The sequence below is a fragment of the Trichomonas vaginalis genome, chromosome IV (assembly GCF_026262505.1).
Source record: "Trichomonas vaginalis G3 chromosome IV, whole genome shotgun sequence".
NCBI classification, from domain to species: Eukaryota; Parabasalia; order Trichomonadida; family Trichomonadidae; genus Trichomonas; species Trichomonas vaginalis.
In genome coordinates this window covers 3428527-3446661 of record NC_067206.1, presented here as the reverse complement: position 1 = coordinate 3446661, position 18135 = coordinate 3428527, and the positions used below count along the sequence as shown (strand labels likewise).

Sequence of the window (18135 nt, the reverse complement as noted above, 5' to 3'; positions counted from 1 at the left end):
ACCATGTGCTACCAGGTTATTTAACTTCTCTGAAAAATGATGACAACATGACATTTTGACAACAGTTCAGGAGGAAGGCATTTATGAATTATTTTTGAAGAACTGAAGGTGCTACCATGTTACCATGTGCTACCAGGTTAATTAACTTCTCTGAAAAAATGAGACAACATGACATTTTGACAACAGTTCAGGAGGAAGGCATTTATGAATTATTTTTGAAGAACTGAAGGTGCTACCATGTTACCATGTGCTACCAGGTTAATTAACTTCTCTGAAAAAATGAGACAACATGACATTTTGACAACAACACAGGAAATAAATGTTTACGTTAATGGTTAGATCTAACCTCATTTCTACCCTCATGAATTTTCATGAATTTTATATATTAATGTTTTCATTAAGCCACTTTGTGCCGTCAGTCAGTCAGTTTAGGAAAGACTTTAGAAAGTTATTGGAAAATAAGTCCTGGGAAGAGTATTATAAGGCATTTTGTGAAGAATATAGCAACCGCCGGAATTCAGACGGTTGTTTTTTTATACAAAATTCATGCAGGAAATTCTTGAGTTTTGGTTGAAAGAATACGGTCGAGCCACTTTTGGCTCCACCTCAAAACAAGCATTTTATGAGCTTACTAAGGGCGTTATAAATGAATTCAAAGGTATTTACATACATCCTGACCTCGTTCATTTTGTTGCTGAATTCAGCAAAAATAATGTTTAGGTGAAGAGGTGAGATTTCACCTGTTTTTTCACCCTCACCGCTTAGCGGCTCAGATTGCTTTTGCTTTCTCGTGAATTTTCATGAATTTCCTTAAGATAGAAAAAATAAAGTTAGTTTTATTTTTATTTTTTTATTTTGTATAAAAGATATGATTTCAACAATCGGCACAACAACAATTTAAACAACTACAGCACCAAACTCGCTAGTCATGAATCCTACGTCTATGTTAGTAGAGATGAAAAGCTTCATTCCTTCTTCATATACTTTTGAGACAGAAATACAAAGAATTAAGCAAGAACTTTTAACAAGTAATTTAGACTGTAGTGCGAAAGATGAAACAAATGGAGAGGAGCTATATGAAATGCAAGATATCATAGACCATTTACCCAAATTGCCTGAAATTCAGCAACAAAAACTAACTATTCCTGAATTCGATGAAATAGAAGTTAAAGTTACTGATTCAGTAGAAATAAAGAAGTTCATACGTAAAGTAAATTATGAGTTTCTAGGATATCATTGCAACCATAAAGTTATGGACAAAGATTGCGACATGGTATATAAGAACATCTCTGACATATATAAATCTGGGGAGTTTAAGACATACGACAACTTTGTTTCATTAGTTGCTGAATGTGTATGGCAGATAAGAGATAAAGATAAAAGATGTAAAATATGGAATGGACAAATAAAACCAACAACTTTTGAGTTAAAGAAAACCATTGACGCCTTAGTTGTTCTAGCAGGTCAAATTTCAATGTATAACGCAAAAATGAATCCACAATGTTCAAAATGTAAAGCAGCAATGAGGAAATATAACTACTCCGTCAAAGAGATAGAACGTATGAGAAACGACTATGCTGACTTAAAGAAAGAAGTAGAGAAACCAGCAGAAGATAAAATTGACATGTTAGCATTTCTGAACAAAAACTATCCAACAGCTGACGATTTCCTTCTATCTGACGTCAAGAAGAAGTATAAAGAAACTTTCGGCATTGTTAAAACTTTTGACATACTGACAGAAGAAATAGAAGCTACGAAATTGTTTAGAATTTCAAATATACATCGTACAATTCATGTAAAACGCTTATAAAATAACTGGGGTGAAAAATTAGGTGAGAAAACTGGTGAAATCTCACCTCTTCACCTAAAATATATTTTTATTGAATTCAGCAACAAAATTCTGAGTAAAATAATTTTTAGGGCATGTGTCAAACCGTTGAGTTTTCACAAAATTTAAAAAATAACGTATATCACGTTAAACGTTTGTAAATCTTGAGGGTAGAAATGAGGTTAGAAATGAGGTTAGATCTAACCTCTTCACCTAAAATATATTTTTATTGAATTCAGCAACAAAAATAATGAATTTCATTAGTTAGAAAAATAAAGTTAGTTTTATTTTTATTTTTTTATTTTGTATGAAATGACAGTAATGTCAACAACAGAGAACACAACAACTGCTATCGTTCATGAAGCCATAAATGAAGAATACGAGTACATACAATATAACAAACAATTGAGACTCATTCGTTCGGTCAAAGATGACGTGTAAAAATGCAAAGTATAATGAATGCTCTTCGTTCTACAAAGCAAGCATATCATTGGTTTGAAAACCAACAGACAAAAGAAATTTTAGAAGAATTTCCTCATATGATTGCTTCCCTCGGAAAACCGAGAGAAGAGATTCCGTATGAAAATCGCAAGAGGGTAGAAATGAGGTTAGATATCAGGTTATTCAATAATTAATTATTTTTGAAGAACTGAAGGTGCTACCATGTTACCATGTGCTACCAGGTTAATTAACTTCTCTGAAAAAATGAGACAACATGACATTTTGACAACAGTCCTGGAAATTTGATGCAGTCCAAAAATAAAGTTAGTTTTAAAATTATTTTTATTTTTTTATTCCTATATAAATGACAGCAACAAACAACAACAGTAACTTTATCGTTTCTGATGAAAAAGTTATTGATTCATTAGCTGAGGAATTAGTTGTGGCAGAAACTAAAACCCTCAACGAAAGAATTGGTGAAAACAAGATTGATTTACATAACTACCTCAAACACGATGGAGGAAGAGGAAGGAAAACTGGTATGGCTTTATTAGTAAATAAAATTTCAAATTTAACGATTATAGATGTTGATATCAATAAATCATACAATGATGAACTTAAAGAAACAGTTAGAAAAGATATTTTATCAAAACTTTCGGATAAAGATGTTATCGTTAAAACCGCTTCAGGAGGTCTTCACATTTATTGCAACACTAATTTCTTCTATTCAGTTTCGAACAGAATGATTAAATGTTATTCCTGCAATGATTATGATATTGATATCATGACTTCTATGGATGATTCAAAGCGTTCTTTAGTGGTTATGGCTGATTCAAGAGTTCGCAAGAATGCATCAGAACCAATCAATACATACTCATTCATTCGTGGAAGTTATGACTCGACCATAACCAGAACAGTGAATGATATATTAAATGATTTGAATATTAAGGTAAGAGTTGAACAGAAGAATGAAGAAATAAAGACTATCATGAATGAAAACAAAGATGTAAACATTGACGATAAACTTGCCCAGAGCATAGTTGATGGCATCAGTGATTTTGAAGTACATAATGACGGTGGAAACATGAATTTAGAAAAAGAAGTTACATTATTCACACTGTTTCAAGCAATTAATTCGTTACCTAATCATTTAATTAATGAAGCATACGATAACGTTTATAACTTCTGCAATTTAACTGAAAATGCAAAAAGTAATTTTGAAAAAGCACGTAGTAGATATGCACATTTAATGACTTCTCCATTTGTTTTAGTGAAGATTCTAAAACTATATCAAAAGGAATATTATGATGAATACGTTTTGCCTTTATTACGTAAGCCAAAAATAACATTTGATATAAAACTTGATGATTCATTCTTGATAACAGATATTAGACGCAAGGCTGAAAATCATCAGTATAAAAACAGTTCTGAAGTCATTGAGGATTTATCACGTGTAATCCGTTTTGTAGATTGTGGAAATAAATATTTCATTCAAAAGGACTATAATATCCACGATAAAATGAATCAAATATCATTCGTTCTTCAATCAAACATGAAAGAGTCACTTAAAATGATTAAATTATTTAAAGAAGAAGGTAAAACAATAACAGCATGGGACGTACTACTAAATCAATTATCCTCATTAACCGTTAAGGGTGTTTGCTTTAAATCTGATTCCCCAGATGTTTTCTCAACGTTTCAGGGTTATAAATACAACATTCTCGAAAAGCCTGATTACTCAAAAATTGAGATGTTTATGGATTTCATTAAAGAAGCCATTTGTGATAATAATGATGAAGTGTATAAATACCTACTCGGCTGGATTGCATCAATGATTCAACATCCTGGAATCAAGAATGAAACAGCAATTATTTTGAAAGGACTTCAGGGAACAGGTAAAAACAGATTTACAGACATTATTTCTGAACTCCTCGCTGGTTATTCATGTAAAAACATTACTGAAATAGGTGAGCTAACGGGTAATTTCAATTCAGTAGTTGAGAATAAAATGTTTCTTGTACTTAATGAACTCAAGAATGTTGGTGAAGACAGACTTGCAAACTTCAACGCTTTGAAATCAATTATAACGGATAATGAGATTAGAATTAATGAAAAGAATCAACCCAGAAGAACTGCTCAGAACGTTGCAAACTTCATTTTCGTAACTAATAACGTCTACCCTGTCAAAATTGAAGTTGGAGACAGAAGATACGTAGTTTTAAGAGTTAATGGTAAATTTAAGGGTCAATTTGATTACTTCAAGAATTTAATGGATTCATGCACTAAGGAATTTTATGATTAATTTACTGACGTATTTTATGCAATATGACCTTTCATCATTTAATGTACGAATCATACCGATGACTGAAGCCAAAACAAGATTTAATTGAATTATCAACAAATCCTTTAGATGTATGGATAAATACACATTATGATGAATTGTGTGCAGGTATGACGTGTAAAAATGCTCTATTCTGCAAACCATCAGACATGAAAGACAAGAATTTCCAAATGAGCATTAAGGATAAATGTGATAGGAAACATAGAAGAATAGACGATAAACAAACATGGTGTTATGTTTTGAAAGAAGAAATGAAAGGATTATATAAACAGGTTGAACCAAACGATAATGAGGATTCATTTACTGACGATGAAATACCTGTAAATGATGCTTTATAAAGTATGATTGGAATTATTTTTGCATTAATCCTGCTGTGTTGTCAAAATGTCATGTTGTCTCATTTTTTCAGAGAAGTTAATTAACCTGGTAGCACATGGTAACATGGTAGCACCTTCAGTTCTTCAAAAATAATTCATAAATGCCTTCCTCCTGAACTGTTGTCAAAATGTCATGTTGTCTCATTTTTTCAGAGAAGTTAATTAACCTGGTAGCACATGGTAACATGGTAGCACCTTCAGTTCTTCAAAAATAATTCATAAATGCCTTCCTCCTGAACTGTTGTCAAAATGTCATGTTGTCTCTTTTTTCAGAGAAGTTAATTAACCTGGTAGCACATGGTAACATGGTAGCACCTTCAGTTATTCGAGACGTTGTCAAAGAAAAATAAAAATTAAATTTGGATAGAGTTTAAAAATTCATCTTTATTAAATTCATCTCTTCCTATCAATTTATTTATTCTATTAAATTCTTTTATTTTTGCTTCACTCAGTTTAAGGATTGAACGGTAAGTTTCTAATTTTCGATTATTTCCTTCTTCTCTTTATCGTTTTCAATTACTTTAGTTTTATGGGCATCAACCCCACGCATTGTGGCTTCTTTTTGTAATAGCATATTTTTGATTTAATTCTGTTTAGTTTCTTTTTATATTCATCGTCAGGACTCTTGACTGCTTCGTTGTCACTCATTTCTTACGAATTAAAAAAATTAAATATTATTTAAATATAATGGAGTAATAAAATAAATCGGAATTTCTATTAATTTATTGTCAACTTCAACTAATGCATTGCCGTTAATGTATCTAACAAATTCAGCTATTGTGTCAAATCTTCGTCTTCTTTTTGTCATTGATTTATTAGTTTTTCCATAATCGAGATGAATCAAAACTTTATCCCCTTGTTTAAAATTCATGAGCCCCGAATTAATTTGTTCACGTTTAACATCATTCAACCTTTCCATTTGCTTTCTAATATATTCCCATTCTTTTGAAATATCATTTTTCATTTCCACTGGTTTCATGTTTATAGTTCTATGCCATGTATTATTGTAATAATATACTAATGCTGTATGATGGAGTCATGATTTCCATCCCAGTATATCTGACCGTTAACCCTAACGCATCTCTAAGAGTTCTCATTACCGCATCAACTATTTTATTATGAAACGTATATGGAGAGGATGAAAAGAAAAAATTAATTTGTGGGAAATAATGAGTCATAGTTGCCTGAAATCCTTTATCACCATCACCCCTTATATTATCTACTCTTTCATGATCTAGTAAGTATTGAATAGCTCTTCTTGTTTCCTGTTCTGTTTTCCCTTTCACTGGAATGCAATATAAATATCTAGTGTTAATGTTAATGGCAAATAAATAAGTAACGTTTCCTTTTGAATATTCTAAATGATCGATTTCGTATGAATATGGATATGGAGCAAATGAAGGGCGACTAAATTTTTCCTTTAACGGTTGAATTTTCGGGTCAATTGGTTTATTTAATATCTTGAAATCCTTTTTAAAATCTTTTTGCTTCTTTAATGTTTGAAATGGATATAATAAAGTGAATGATGAAGGATTAACTGAAGGAGGAGGCGGTACTGTCGTTGGAGGTTTTGTTGTTGCAAGTGGTTTAATTTTATCTGCTTTGATTTTGGATGATGATTTTGGAATTCATTTCCCTTCATTAATTCTGGATGTATTCTATTCATTTGTTTTAAATATGCTGTATATAAAGGTTTGATATACTTTCCCGCTTCAAGTTTATGTTGAAGGATGAATTCCAAAAGTTGATCTTCATTTAAAAGTCGGGCTGAATATGGTTTAACTAATGAATCATAAATTAAAGCTTGCGCTTCATTTATGGTCTGAAGAACCTGGGCGTTTTGCACCTTTTGTTTTGTTCCTTTGGCTTTTGCGGCTCAGGATTATATAATTTATATAAATTCATCAATATTTTCTTCTGTTTAATACTTTATTTTTGAAATCTTTCAACTGTTTAAGTTGTGATTTAGTTTTTCCCTTTGAATATTCATTATTTTTAATTTTGTCTTTAATTTTAGAAATTATTCTATCATGATATTTCAAAATTTCATTTTTATAATATGGATAATAATATTCCATATCATCACCGTTATATTGTTTATCATATTTTTGGAGATATGCTTTTAATCATAATAATCAAGAAATTTTGATTAAATACTAAATCAGCAATTAAAATTTTTAAATCTACGTTATCCATTTATATAAAATAAAATCAATGTTTTAAGGGTGCCACCTCTTTGAATCATAGTATCAAAACCATTATTTACATATTGAATCTCCATCATTCAACGGTTCCTCTTTCTAAAACGGTATCAAATGGTGGCGGTTGTTGTTGTTGTTGATGCTGTGATGGGATTTAAAAAATTCGTTGTGTGTGATTATTTGGAATCTGAAAGTTAAAACCATTTGGTATAAATCGATTTGGTTCCTTTTGTCTCTTTCTGTGGCAATTTCATTAAAAAATAAAATTTAAAGTATTAATAAATGGCATACAACATCCATTTTTCACACATACAGCCTTAGTGTGTGCTCCTGTTAATGTAGCAGTCTTACCGATTGTTAAGCGAGTCATTGACCCATTTTTTAAGTTGTAATTAATATTCTGACCATCAATATCACTTTATCATTTATTATATCCAAATATTTTTTAGGTGTTAATTGCTTATTTGTCTTAAACTAACACCTTTCATTTTTGTGCAATCTTTTTAAAAATCACTTCCATCAATTGAACCGTTGAATGATGTATAACACTTAGGACATAAAGCAACCATGTTATCACCTTGTTTCTCAATTGCTAAACCCAATAATTTTTTCTCATGTCTTTTTTTCTTCAGCTTTATTCTTTAATTTAGGTTTAAATTTCATCAAAACAGAAGAAATCAAAAGGTGCGAATTTGAAAATGTTTTATCATAAAATTGTTTATCGGTAACAATCGCCTGAAATGCTTGAGTGTTAGGAAGACTTGGATCGCCAGCGATTGCCCAATAAGATGAATCAGTATCACCTTCAATGAAATGAAAACGAATTAACATTCATGCATTTATACATAAAATCATAAATGAAAACCAAATACCAGTATTTAGCATTATCTAAGTGAAGAATGCCTCTTGTAAACATGTATCACATCTATAAAATCTATCTTTAAGCATCACTTGATATGTATTCCTCACCTATTTCTCTTATGTTTTTAAACTTATTTTGACATACATGCAACGCGTGACTTCTGTGCATTCATTATTTTAGTCTTTGCGTAATTTTGTGTATTCATTGCATCGTAACCATATGATCCATTAAGTGAAATTTTGCAAAATAAACTTTTTCCTTTATTTCCTTCTAATTCAGCCTTTTGTCTTTCGTTCATAAATTTGTTCGCAAATTCATTAAAACAAGTGTTTTTAGTAAATGTTAAAATTGATTGATATCATCGATGATAAAATGAAATCTGTCTATTAGATACCATAGATAATAAAGAAGAAAATGGTTGATATTGGTTGTATCGTGATGCTAACTGAGTTAATTTCCTCTGTTTCTGGTCAACTGGTAAATTGTTTGATTTCATGTAATTATACATAAAACTGCCATTGTTTTTTCATCTGTGATAATATCTAAGTTTCTTATTATCGGTAAAAAGTTTATGTAATCATTAATGTATTTTTCATCAATGTGACCCTTTACTTCAGCCACGAATAAAGTATTTTTCTTCTTAATTATTCCCAGTGCTTTTGCTTTCTTTGTTGCTGATCACAAATGATAACACCATTCAATCTTCCCGGCATATACATTTTATGGTCAGTATATTGAATGAAATCATGAGGATTAGATGAAAATGATGAAGGATATAATGAATTAAAGTCAACACCAACGAAATGAGTCATAATGTTGGTGGTGTCCTCATTTGATACAGTTTTAGTTTCTGGACTATATGAAAGTTTTTAATGTGCGTGATTCCTTTAAGATTTACTCTATGTTGAACATTTGATAAACCACCAGTAATTCCATTACGGAGAATGTGATAAGCTTCAACTGAATCTAAAGTCCATTGGTAAATTATTTTTTAATGCATAATTTCTTAAATTGATTCTTAAACGTTGAACATCTTCATCTTTATTTGATTTCACGACATTGCAATAACAACACATTAACTGACAATTTTCTTTGGTATGTGGTTTTTTCATTATCGATTCTATCCAATGTTGGTTTATTTGCATATGTAAACGCTTTACCACACATTTTGCATTTAGATGAAAGGATTAAATCGTGATAGTATTGAAAATCATCCATTGAAACATTATTTTAGTATCCCTTTCTGCTTTTTCATCTTGTTTCTTATATGATTCAATTTTATATTTCCAATTTTTCGTTAATTCAAAACTTGATTCTATCTCTTCCTCAGGATATTTTTCATTAGGATTAAAGTCTTTATATGCTAAAGCGTAACGAATCATTGAAGCATTCGATGATAAAGAAAGATTATGAAGCATGTCAATTTTATAAACAAAATGTTTCTTCAATAATTTTATCAATTGGGTCAATCATAATTTCAACATCTTTATTGCAATAATGAATAAAATTCTAATCTATTCTTAAAGTTTTTAGTATCATTGAGATATATTTGATAATCACTATCTGATATAGTTTCTTGGTTAATGCTGAATAAAATGAATCTTGAATGAATGGTTCCTCTTTATATAATTCTTCTTCGTAATTCTCCCATGTGATGAATTGATAAGGGAAAAAGGATTTAACACGTGATTTATTGTTTCCGAAATCTTGAGTGAATTGGTCTAATGTCCCACCCGCTATATAATTTCTGATGTCAATAAATCTCAATTCATATGGAACGTTTGTTTTCTTTACAATGATTTGCTTAAATTGTGAAGATGAACCCAGCATTGATTTTATTTTCCATTTTGCAGTGTTTAAATCACGAAGAATTAAATTTAAATCAAACTTTCCCGAATTAAAACCTATGATATTCACTTTATTGAATTCCTCATCTAGAAGTTCTTTAAATGCTTCCTTCTGTTTTTCATTTAATGTATGAGACAAAGTCCCCGCCGTTTGGTCCGTTTGCGACTTCATTAATTCTTCATATTGTTCAATATTTGATTCAACAACTAATGAACAGGTTGAAAATAAAAACTCAATCCAATCAGAAATAAAAGAATCACTCGAAGTTAAGCAAAAATTCCTCGTATATGTTTTTATCGTTTAATTTAACCGTTGATGATACCATGAATGGTTTTAAGTAAGCGTTCAAAGTTGCACACTCAGAAAGTTGTAATTCTTCTTTAGTCTCTAATGTTCGAAGTCAAAAGTAATATAATATCTTGTCGGTTGATAATATTCCTGCAAATTGTGAGCTAATAACCACTGATATATCTTCTGTTTCGTAATATGTGGTGCATATGGTTGCTGTGTCTTTTGCAACTGAACGTCTTGAATTAATCTTCCATTATTTTCTTTACATTTCTCACAATGCTTTAAAAATCTTCTTTGGTTTTTCCTTTCTGGATCATCACGGATAGAATAAACTTCTTCTTTACAATATGGACAAACTTTATAGCCGGTGAGTGCTTCAACGTCTGTTATTCTGTCAGCGTGAAGTTTTCCACATGGACTCTGTGTTAATAAAATTTATTGTTTCAAATTCTGGATCTATCATTATTGAATCCACTAATGGAAAGTCTACCTTATTATATCCACGTCTTCTGGTTGAGGATCACAATAATAGAAATCAATATTAACATTTAACATTCTCGCTAATCTCTCACTTTCTGATGAAATGTCAAACCCTTCATATGCATCTATTGCTTCATTTAAATAGCTTCTACGAGTTTTAGGATTAACACCATCAGGAATGTTATAGAAGCGTTTAAATAACCTTCTACCTTCTGCTCTAATTTGATTATCATTCATTTTAGCTGTTCCGTTTTTGTTCATTTATGTAAGAATAAAAATTAGAATATAAATAAAAATAAAGTTTATTTTTTAAAGCCCATAAAATGAATTAAGAACACATAAATTTTATCATCTGCGACGTGACGAATACATTTTAATTTACTCAAGAATGCGTACCCTGATACATTAAATCTAATTCCTGTCTTATTTAATTTCACAACTTTGAAAAGGAATGTATGAATAGCTATAAAATGATGAGAATGTTTTATGGGTTGCTTCCATTTTTTCTGAAATAAATGAATAAATATAATGTTTATAAGTTTTCATATCTTTTATGTTCTTAATAACGAATGGTATAGACCTTTCCACTTCGTCTTCCTTCGGTGCTGTTCTTTCATATGAAACATTATTGGTATCTTCAATAATGAAACCACAATCACACAAAATTTTATAGGTTCCAATGGTTTCTTTTGATATTTTATCTAATAAATCAAAAACTTTATCAACACCCGTGCATTTATTTAAATAATAATTTGTGTAAATATCATGATCTTCTTTCTTAATCGTATTAGTTGCATATGTCACATTTTTAAGAGCTTTTTTGAATTTCTCAGAATCGAGAGGGGTGAAAGTAGGATACAGGGGTATTCTTCATTATCAATAAATTGTAACTTATGTTTACGAATAAATTTAGTACCTTCTTCTGAAAGTGTTCGTCTATTTCACCATCTAATAAATTTTGTGTTGATTCTGAGACATAATTTTTATATCTTCTTCATGAGATTTCTGAACTGCTGATTCTGAAGCTGGGATATTCATTAAACCCTCTACTTCATTTTCATTATATTTTTCAACTTCTCTTAATTCCTTAATTTTTTCATCTATTTCATCTCTTATTTTTTTCAGTTTTTCAATTTCATCGTATTCATCATCTTTAATTCGTTCTTCATAATATTCAGGGAAAACATCAGGTTCTTTAGGTTTTTCTTCTTCAGATGTGGGATATAAGAAATTTATAACATCATCTTTATTCATTTTTCCATCATAATCTAAATCATTTAATAACTCGGCAAAATTTTTACAATTTCTTAAATAATATTTACTAACTTCATAACACATCTCATCTAATATATCCTTTATTTCCTCGTTTGTGAATCCCAATTTTTTAACGTCGTTAGTTTTGACGCTCATTTCATACAAAATAAAGAGGGGGGGGGGCACAAACTTGCCCAGTGAGGTGAAGTGAAAAGTGACATGTTTACATGTCAGAAATGTAAAGTGTCAGATTTGAAACAAAAAATGGATTAATTTATTATTATATGATAGAGAGATTTAGTAAGTTACTATCAAATTTGTAAGTAAGGGGAAAAAAAAGTAAGAAAGAAAAAAAAATTAAAAAAAAATAAAAAGCCACTCGCTTCGCTCGCGGTTGACAAAAAGAACAAATTCGAAAAATAATTGTATGAAATTACGAAACTAAGCCACTCGCTTCGCTCGCGGCTTAAGAAAAGAACAGATTCGAAAAAAGATTGTATGAAATTACGAAACTAAGCCCCTCGCTTCGCTCGCGGCTGACGAAAAGAACAGATTTGAAAAAAGATTGTACGAAACTACGAAACTAAGCCGCGAGCGAAGCGAGCGGCTTAAGTAAACAACATATTTCAGATTATCGATACTAAAATTTTTTTTATTTTATTACTTTTTTTTTGCATTTTTTTAAAGGGTGCACACGAGAGGATCATGTAAACTTCAGAATTTAGAACCTTATTTTTAGGCATTATCTTGGCTACCTATTTAGGCTCGAAAAGCAAAAAATATCAAAAAATACAACTTGACTCCATTATGACCCTTTCATGGAGGTAGTTTTTATCCGCTAGTATTTTCCCTTTGAATCTCTTTACAATTCGAAATCAAATTCAAAACTCAGTAGAAGAAAGGAAGAATCGACTTACTACGGTTGTAATACGAATAAATACATATATTTAATTATTTTTTTTACATAATAATTGTTTGAAGCTCATATTCCAACAAATTTTTAAATAAAAACATTAAAATGTTGAAAATGTTCATATATTTTAATAGGGTTTTGGCACTTTATTGAGGAATTACTACATACATAGTCGAACTGAACTTGATATTTTGAAATTTAAATTATTTATCAAAATTAAAATTTAACTTGAAATTTATAATTATTTAGTCATATTTTGCATAATTCTAAGTAGATTTTGTAAAAAATCAAGAAAGAAAAATTTTAACGTGCTTTATTTTTTCTTTTTTATAATAATACATATTATTATATAATTAACATATTCATAATGTTTCACCCTTTCAAAAATATAATCCTCCTCCTCTCAAATAAACGTACATACGGGTGGCCTCTTTTTTCAAAAAATTAAAATTTGAAATTTTTGGCTCAAATATTAGAGATTTTTTCAACCTTCAACGATATATGTTGTCTATATCAGACCTCCTTTCTTTTTGATACTTAACATTGTTCCTAAATCTTAGCCGTTAAGGCTGTTCTGAAAATATTTTTTTTTCGAAAACATTCGAAAAAAATTCTTAAAATTCAAAAATCCCTTAATTCCTGAGGATTTTGGAAAAAAGTTTTTACATGAACATGTGTATATTAGATGAAGTATATTGATAAGGTAAAAATCAAATTTTATTGCATATTCATCGAGAAAAAAACTAACGAATCCCTCAAAATTGAGAGGGTAATCCTCCTCCTCTCAAATAAACGTACATATGGGTGCACCCTTAAGAAGCTATATTCTGAAGTTTACATGATCCTCTCGTGTGCACCCTTAAAAAAATGCAAAAAAATTGAATACTTTACTGGCTGGGCAAATTTGTCGCCGCCCCCAAAATAAAAAATAAATTATTCAAAGAGGGGGGCACAAACTTGCCCAGTGAGGTGAAGTGAAAAGTGACAAGTTTACATGTCAGAAATGTAAAGTGTCAGATTTGAAACAAAAAATGGATTAATTTATTATTATATGATAGAGAGATTTGGTAAGTTACTATCAAATTTGTAAGTAAGGGAAAAAAAGTAAGAAAGAAAAAAATTTTTAAAAAATAAAAAGCCACTCGCTTCGCTCGCGGTTGACAAAAAGAACAAATTCGAAAAATAATTGTATGAAATTACGAAACTAAGCCGCGAGTGAAGCGAGCGGCTTAAGTAAACAACATATTTCAGATTATCGATACTAAAAATTTTTTTATTTTATTACATTTTTTTGCTTTTTTTTTAAAGCTTCTTAACTTAAATCATGGAATGTCTCAAAGACAAAAGTAGCATACAGCATGCAAAGCTAAAGAAAGATAATCATAATTAATACCTTAATTTTTAATATTACGCATTTTTAGGTGCAAAATTTAAAAACATTCTAATACAATAGAGCAGTTTCCAAAAGTAGCATACAGCATGCAAAGCTAAAGAAAGATAATCATAATTAATACCTTTAAAGTTTAAAATCTTGATTTTTTTTAAAATCAAATATTTATAACTTTAATACATACAGCTTAAACCTTATACTTGTTTTCTCTTGTGAGAAAGCAATCTTACAAAGCTAACAATCCTAAAAAATAAAGAATTAAAATTTAATAATTTAATCTAACAAAATTTCTCTCTTTATCCTTTTGCACTCTTTATATGCAGCTCAAATCCATCATATAATATTCCTATAATACTCTTGCCTCAAACAATGACGAACACACTGCTATTCTCATTTAATTACAGACCAAATCTATTCAAATTTCTGAATTTTTAATTTTCATTTCAATTTCAAATGGAATTAGAAGAAGAAACCATCTTTACTGTTATGGATCTTTGTAAATTTGGAGTTAAACAAGAAATACAAGCACAGTATGGATATGGTGAACGTGTCAGGAAAGAAAGATCTCAGATTTCATTCCACTGCAAATATCCAAAATGTCCTGCACATTTTAATGTTGCCAATCTTGGATCAAAATAAATACAAACTAATCAAAATAGTTGAAGAACATGATCATTCCGCCCAAATGACAAAAGTCAATATTCGTCTGTCTTTTATCGCAAATATTTAGAACATTACTTCCAAACAGATGACAATCAAAGAGCGATAGCAACAGCTAAAATGCATTCAAAGATCTTGAAATCCTCTTACAGGTCCGTCCATTCCAGAGATGTACGCTCAAAAACCACGTGCAATCAAACGATTGCAAGAGAATACATGCTCTTCAAACTAGATATTCTCCTGACGATGTTGTGTCATGGCAAATCTTTGTTCAGACAGTACAAGAAGAATCTCCAGATCATCTCATTGCATTTGAAGTCTCAGACAATAATATGTGTTTCTATTACGCGCCTTTTGAAGGCAAAGCTTATGCGCATAGTATCAAGACATTTCATATAGACAGCACCTATAAATTGTTGCGATCAAACATTCCATTGTATGCATTTACTGGCAAAACAAAGATTTTCACATTTTCCCTTTTTATATTTCTTTTGTCAACCAGACACTTATCAAAACATTCAAGTTTGCGTGTGCGCCTATCTCAGATGGGTACAATTGAGCCAGAATACATTAGCATGGACTGTGCTCCACAGATAGCTCAAGCAATAGAAGAAAGCATCCACAAGCTCAAATACTTTGGTGGCGGAGTACATGTTCTTCGTGCAATTCTTCGCAAATCAAATAAGTTTTTCTTCTCAAGAAAAATTTGAACAATTCTATAATTTGATGAAGGATTTAGTCTTCAAATTAGATGCAGAACATGAGGAAGAAGCAAATGCTGCCTATGATCAAGTTCTGGAGTTGCTCGACACAGATCCAACAGCATCTCATACTTTAACAGACAATGGCGTTACAACATATCAAGATGGATTGTTCGTGACAGGCGTGAAGGCGACGCAACTAACAATATTGCCGAAGCTCATTTTAGAAACTCAAACATGACTATTTTCCTGATCGAAAAAATCTCAGAATTGATGATGTTATTATAGAAATTTATACAAAAGTGATACCATCTTTCGTTATCAAACTCAAAATTGATCAAAATCCAGAAGATGACCGTGCCATTAGGATCATGGAAAAAGCAACTAACGCAGAAATTGATGTAAAAAGACAAAGAAAAATCGAGAGTATTTCAATGTTCAATAGATTGCTCAATGCTGTTAGTGATGACTCAATAGATCCCACTAAAATATATCCTCCTTGAAAGTATTTATTACAAGAACTCATTTTATTTAATTTTGATTTTAATTTTAGATTAAATTATTAAATTTTAATTCTTTATTTTTTAGGATTGTTAGCTTTGTAAGATTGCTTTCTCAACAAGAGAAACAAAGTATAAGGTTTAAGCTGTATGTATTAAAGTTATAAAATATTTGATTTTAAAAAAAATCAAGATTTTAAACTTTAAAGGTATTAATTATGATTATCTTTCTTTAGCTTTGCATGCTGTATGCTACTTTTGGAAACTGCTCTATTGTATTAGAATGTTTTTAAATTTTGCACCTAAAAATGCGTAATATTAAAAATTAAGGTATTAATTATGATTATCTTTCTTTGCTTTGCATGCTGTATGCTACTTTTGGAAAACTGCTCTATGTATTAGAATGTTTTTAATTTTGCACCTAAAAATGCGTAATATTAAAAATTAAGGTATTAATTATGATTATCTTTCTTTAGCTTTGCATGCTGTATGCTACTTTTGAAAACTGCTCTATTGTATTAGAATGTTTTTAAATTTTGCACCTAAAATGCGTAATATTAAAAATTAAGGTATTAATTATGATTATCTTTCTTTAGCTTTGCATGCTGTATGCTACTTTTGGAAACTGCTCTATTGTATTAGAATGTTTTTAAATTTTGCACCTAAAAATGCGTAATATTAAAAATTAAGGTATTAATTATGATTATCTTTCTTTAGCTTTGCATGCTGTATGCTACTTTTGGAAACTGCTCTATTGTATTAAATGTTTTTAAATTTTGCACCTAAAAATGCGTAATATTAAAATTAAGGTATTAATTATGATTATCTTTCTTTAGCTTTACATGCTGTATGCTACTTTTGTCTTTGAGACATTCCATGATTTAAGTTAAGAAGCTAAATTCTGAAGTTTACATGATCCTCTCGTGTGCACCCTTAAAAAATGCAAAAAAAATTGAATACTTTACTGGTTGGGCAAATTTGTCGCCGCCCCATTATTCAAAAATGTAAGACATGAATTTTTAAAGTTTATTTTTTTAAAAAAAATTTTTATTTCATTATGGTAGTGAATCTTTCATTCATGAAAATAATTATTTCTAATTTCTTCTTCTCGTTTATGAGGTCTTTGATTATGACTCCATTGATTCCATGAAATTAAATATTCTTTATCATTATATTTATACCTCATTAGCTTATTTTGGTTTCATATTCATTTAATAATTAACAATCTTCATTTTTAAATTGAAGTTTAACCCATTCAGGATTTAAACAATGTTTAATTAATCGCGGAATATCTGACATCATCTATATATAGCTTCTTTTATAAAAGATAAAAAATAAATTATTTTAAAATTAATGTTAATTTTTTAATGATTTATTTTTTATTTCATTATGTATGGGCTGAGTGTAAATGTCTTACAATTTTGAAAATTTTTTAAATCTTGATTTATTCAAACGTAAGAATAAAAAACCGTAAGAATCATACATTTTTTTACTTAATATGTTAAAAAAATGATACAAAATCGCTCGATATTATATGAATTCTTACGTTTACAAAAAAAGTCACACAACCCTTCCACATATACTACTATCAATACCAAATGATTTTTTTAACTAGTAAATAAAGTATTTTCTTTACACACACATTGTATATCATAGTTTTTTTTTTTGGTTTCGCAAAACATCCAAAAACAAATATGCTATAAAAGTGACAATTTTAGCAAAACGAAACCCTTATTCCAAATATTTCTTAAAAATTTAAATTTGTCTCATCTCCTACTCTTAATTTAAAAAAATTTCAAAATCCATAATAGTAAACATTTCTTAGTTTTATTTAAATCTGAAAAAAATAAATTTAAACAATTTCTCTACACACGACGGTTTCGGCGGTTTTCAGAATGGTTGACAACTGAATTCATCAGGATAATGTCGGTTGGGGTTCCCTTCTTGGCCTCCTGAGTACTCACCAAGATACCCCCAGCTCCCGCAAAACACCTCCCATAGGTGAGCATTAACTGATGAAGTTATTGACAACTTTATCTGATTTTTTT

At 29.8% G+C, this 18135-nt stretch overlaps 1 protein-coding gene and 5 pseudogenes across 6 annotated transcripts, besides 12 other annotated features; 3 read left to right on the top strand and 3 right to left on the bottom strand.

The window, feature by feature from the left end:
- Positions 1-4948: part of a mobile genetic element that runs on past the window's edge.
- TVAGG3_0020840 (organellar and viral DNA polymerase type B) lies at positions 944-1810 on the top strand (the record flags this gene model as incomplete). Its single annotated transcript, XM_051220125.1, has 1 exon — positions 944-1810. One exon carries the CDS (start codon positions 944-946, stop codon positions 1808-1810), a length of 867 nt encoding a protein of 288 aa, XP_051105111.1.
- TVAGG3_0020830 lies at positions 2634-3480 on the top strand (annotated as a pseudogene). The gene has a single exon. A coding segment is annotated over exon 1 (847 nt).
- Positions 3789-4930, top strand: TVAGG3_0020820 (annotated as a pseudogene). Its single transcript has one exon. A coding segment is annotated over exon 1 (1142 nt).
- Positions 4949-5340: 392 nt separating the features above from the next.
- On the bottom strand, positions 5341-5635 carry TVAGG3_0020800 (annotated as a pseudogene). The gene has a single exon. A coding segment is annotated over exon 1 (295 nt).
- A 19-nt stretch (positions 5636-5654) lies between these two features.
- On the bottom strand, positions 5655-6084 carry TVAGG3_0020790 (annotated as a pseudogene). Its single transcript has one exon. A coding segment is annotated over exon 1 (430 nt).
- A 4959-nt stretch (positions 6085-11043) lies between these two features.
- TVAGG3_0020780 lies at positions 11044-12079 on the bottom strand (annotated as a pseudogene). Its single transcript has one exon. A coding segment is annotated over exon 1 (1036 nt).
- A 21-nt stretch (positions 12080-12100) lies between these two features.
- Positions 12101-12121: a mobile genetic element.
- Positions 12101-12121: a terminal%2Cinverted (terminal inverted repeat of MuDR-6/TvMULE4 transposon ID:TVAGG3_0020770).
- Positions 12122-12295: 174 nt separating this feature from the next.
- Positions 12296-12461: a mobile genetic element.
- A 148-nt stretch (positions 12462-12609) lies between these two features.
- Positions 12610-13648: a mobile genetic element.
- Positions 13649-13753: a mobile genetic element.
- Positions 13731-13753: a terminal%2Cinverted (terminal inverted repeat of MuDR-6/TvMULE4 transposon ID:TVAGG3_0020740).
- A 25-nt stretch (positions 13754-13778) lies between these two features.
- Positions 13779-13801: a mobile genetic element.
- Positions 13779-13801: a terminal%2Cinverted (terminal inverted repeat of MuDR-6/TvMULE4 transposon ID:TVAGG3_0020730).
- Positions 13802-14679: 878 nt separating this feature from the next.
- Positions 14680-16122: a mobile genetic element.
- Positions 16123-17056: 934 nt separating this feature from the next.
- Positions 17057-17078: a mobile genetic element.
- Positions 17057-17078: a terminal%2Cinverted (terminal inverted repeat of MuDR-6/TvMULE4 transposon ID:TVAGG3_0020710).
- Positions 17079-18135: the final 1057 nt, after the last annotated feature.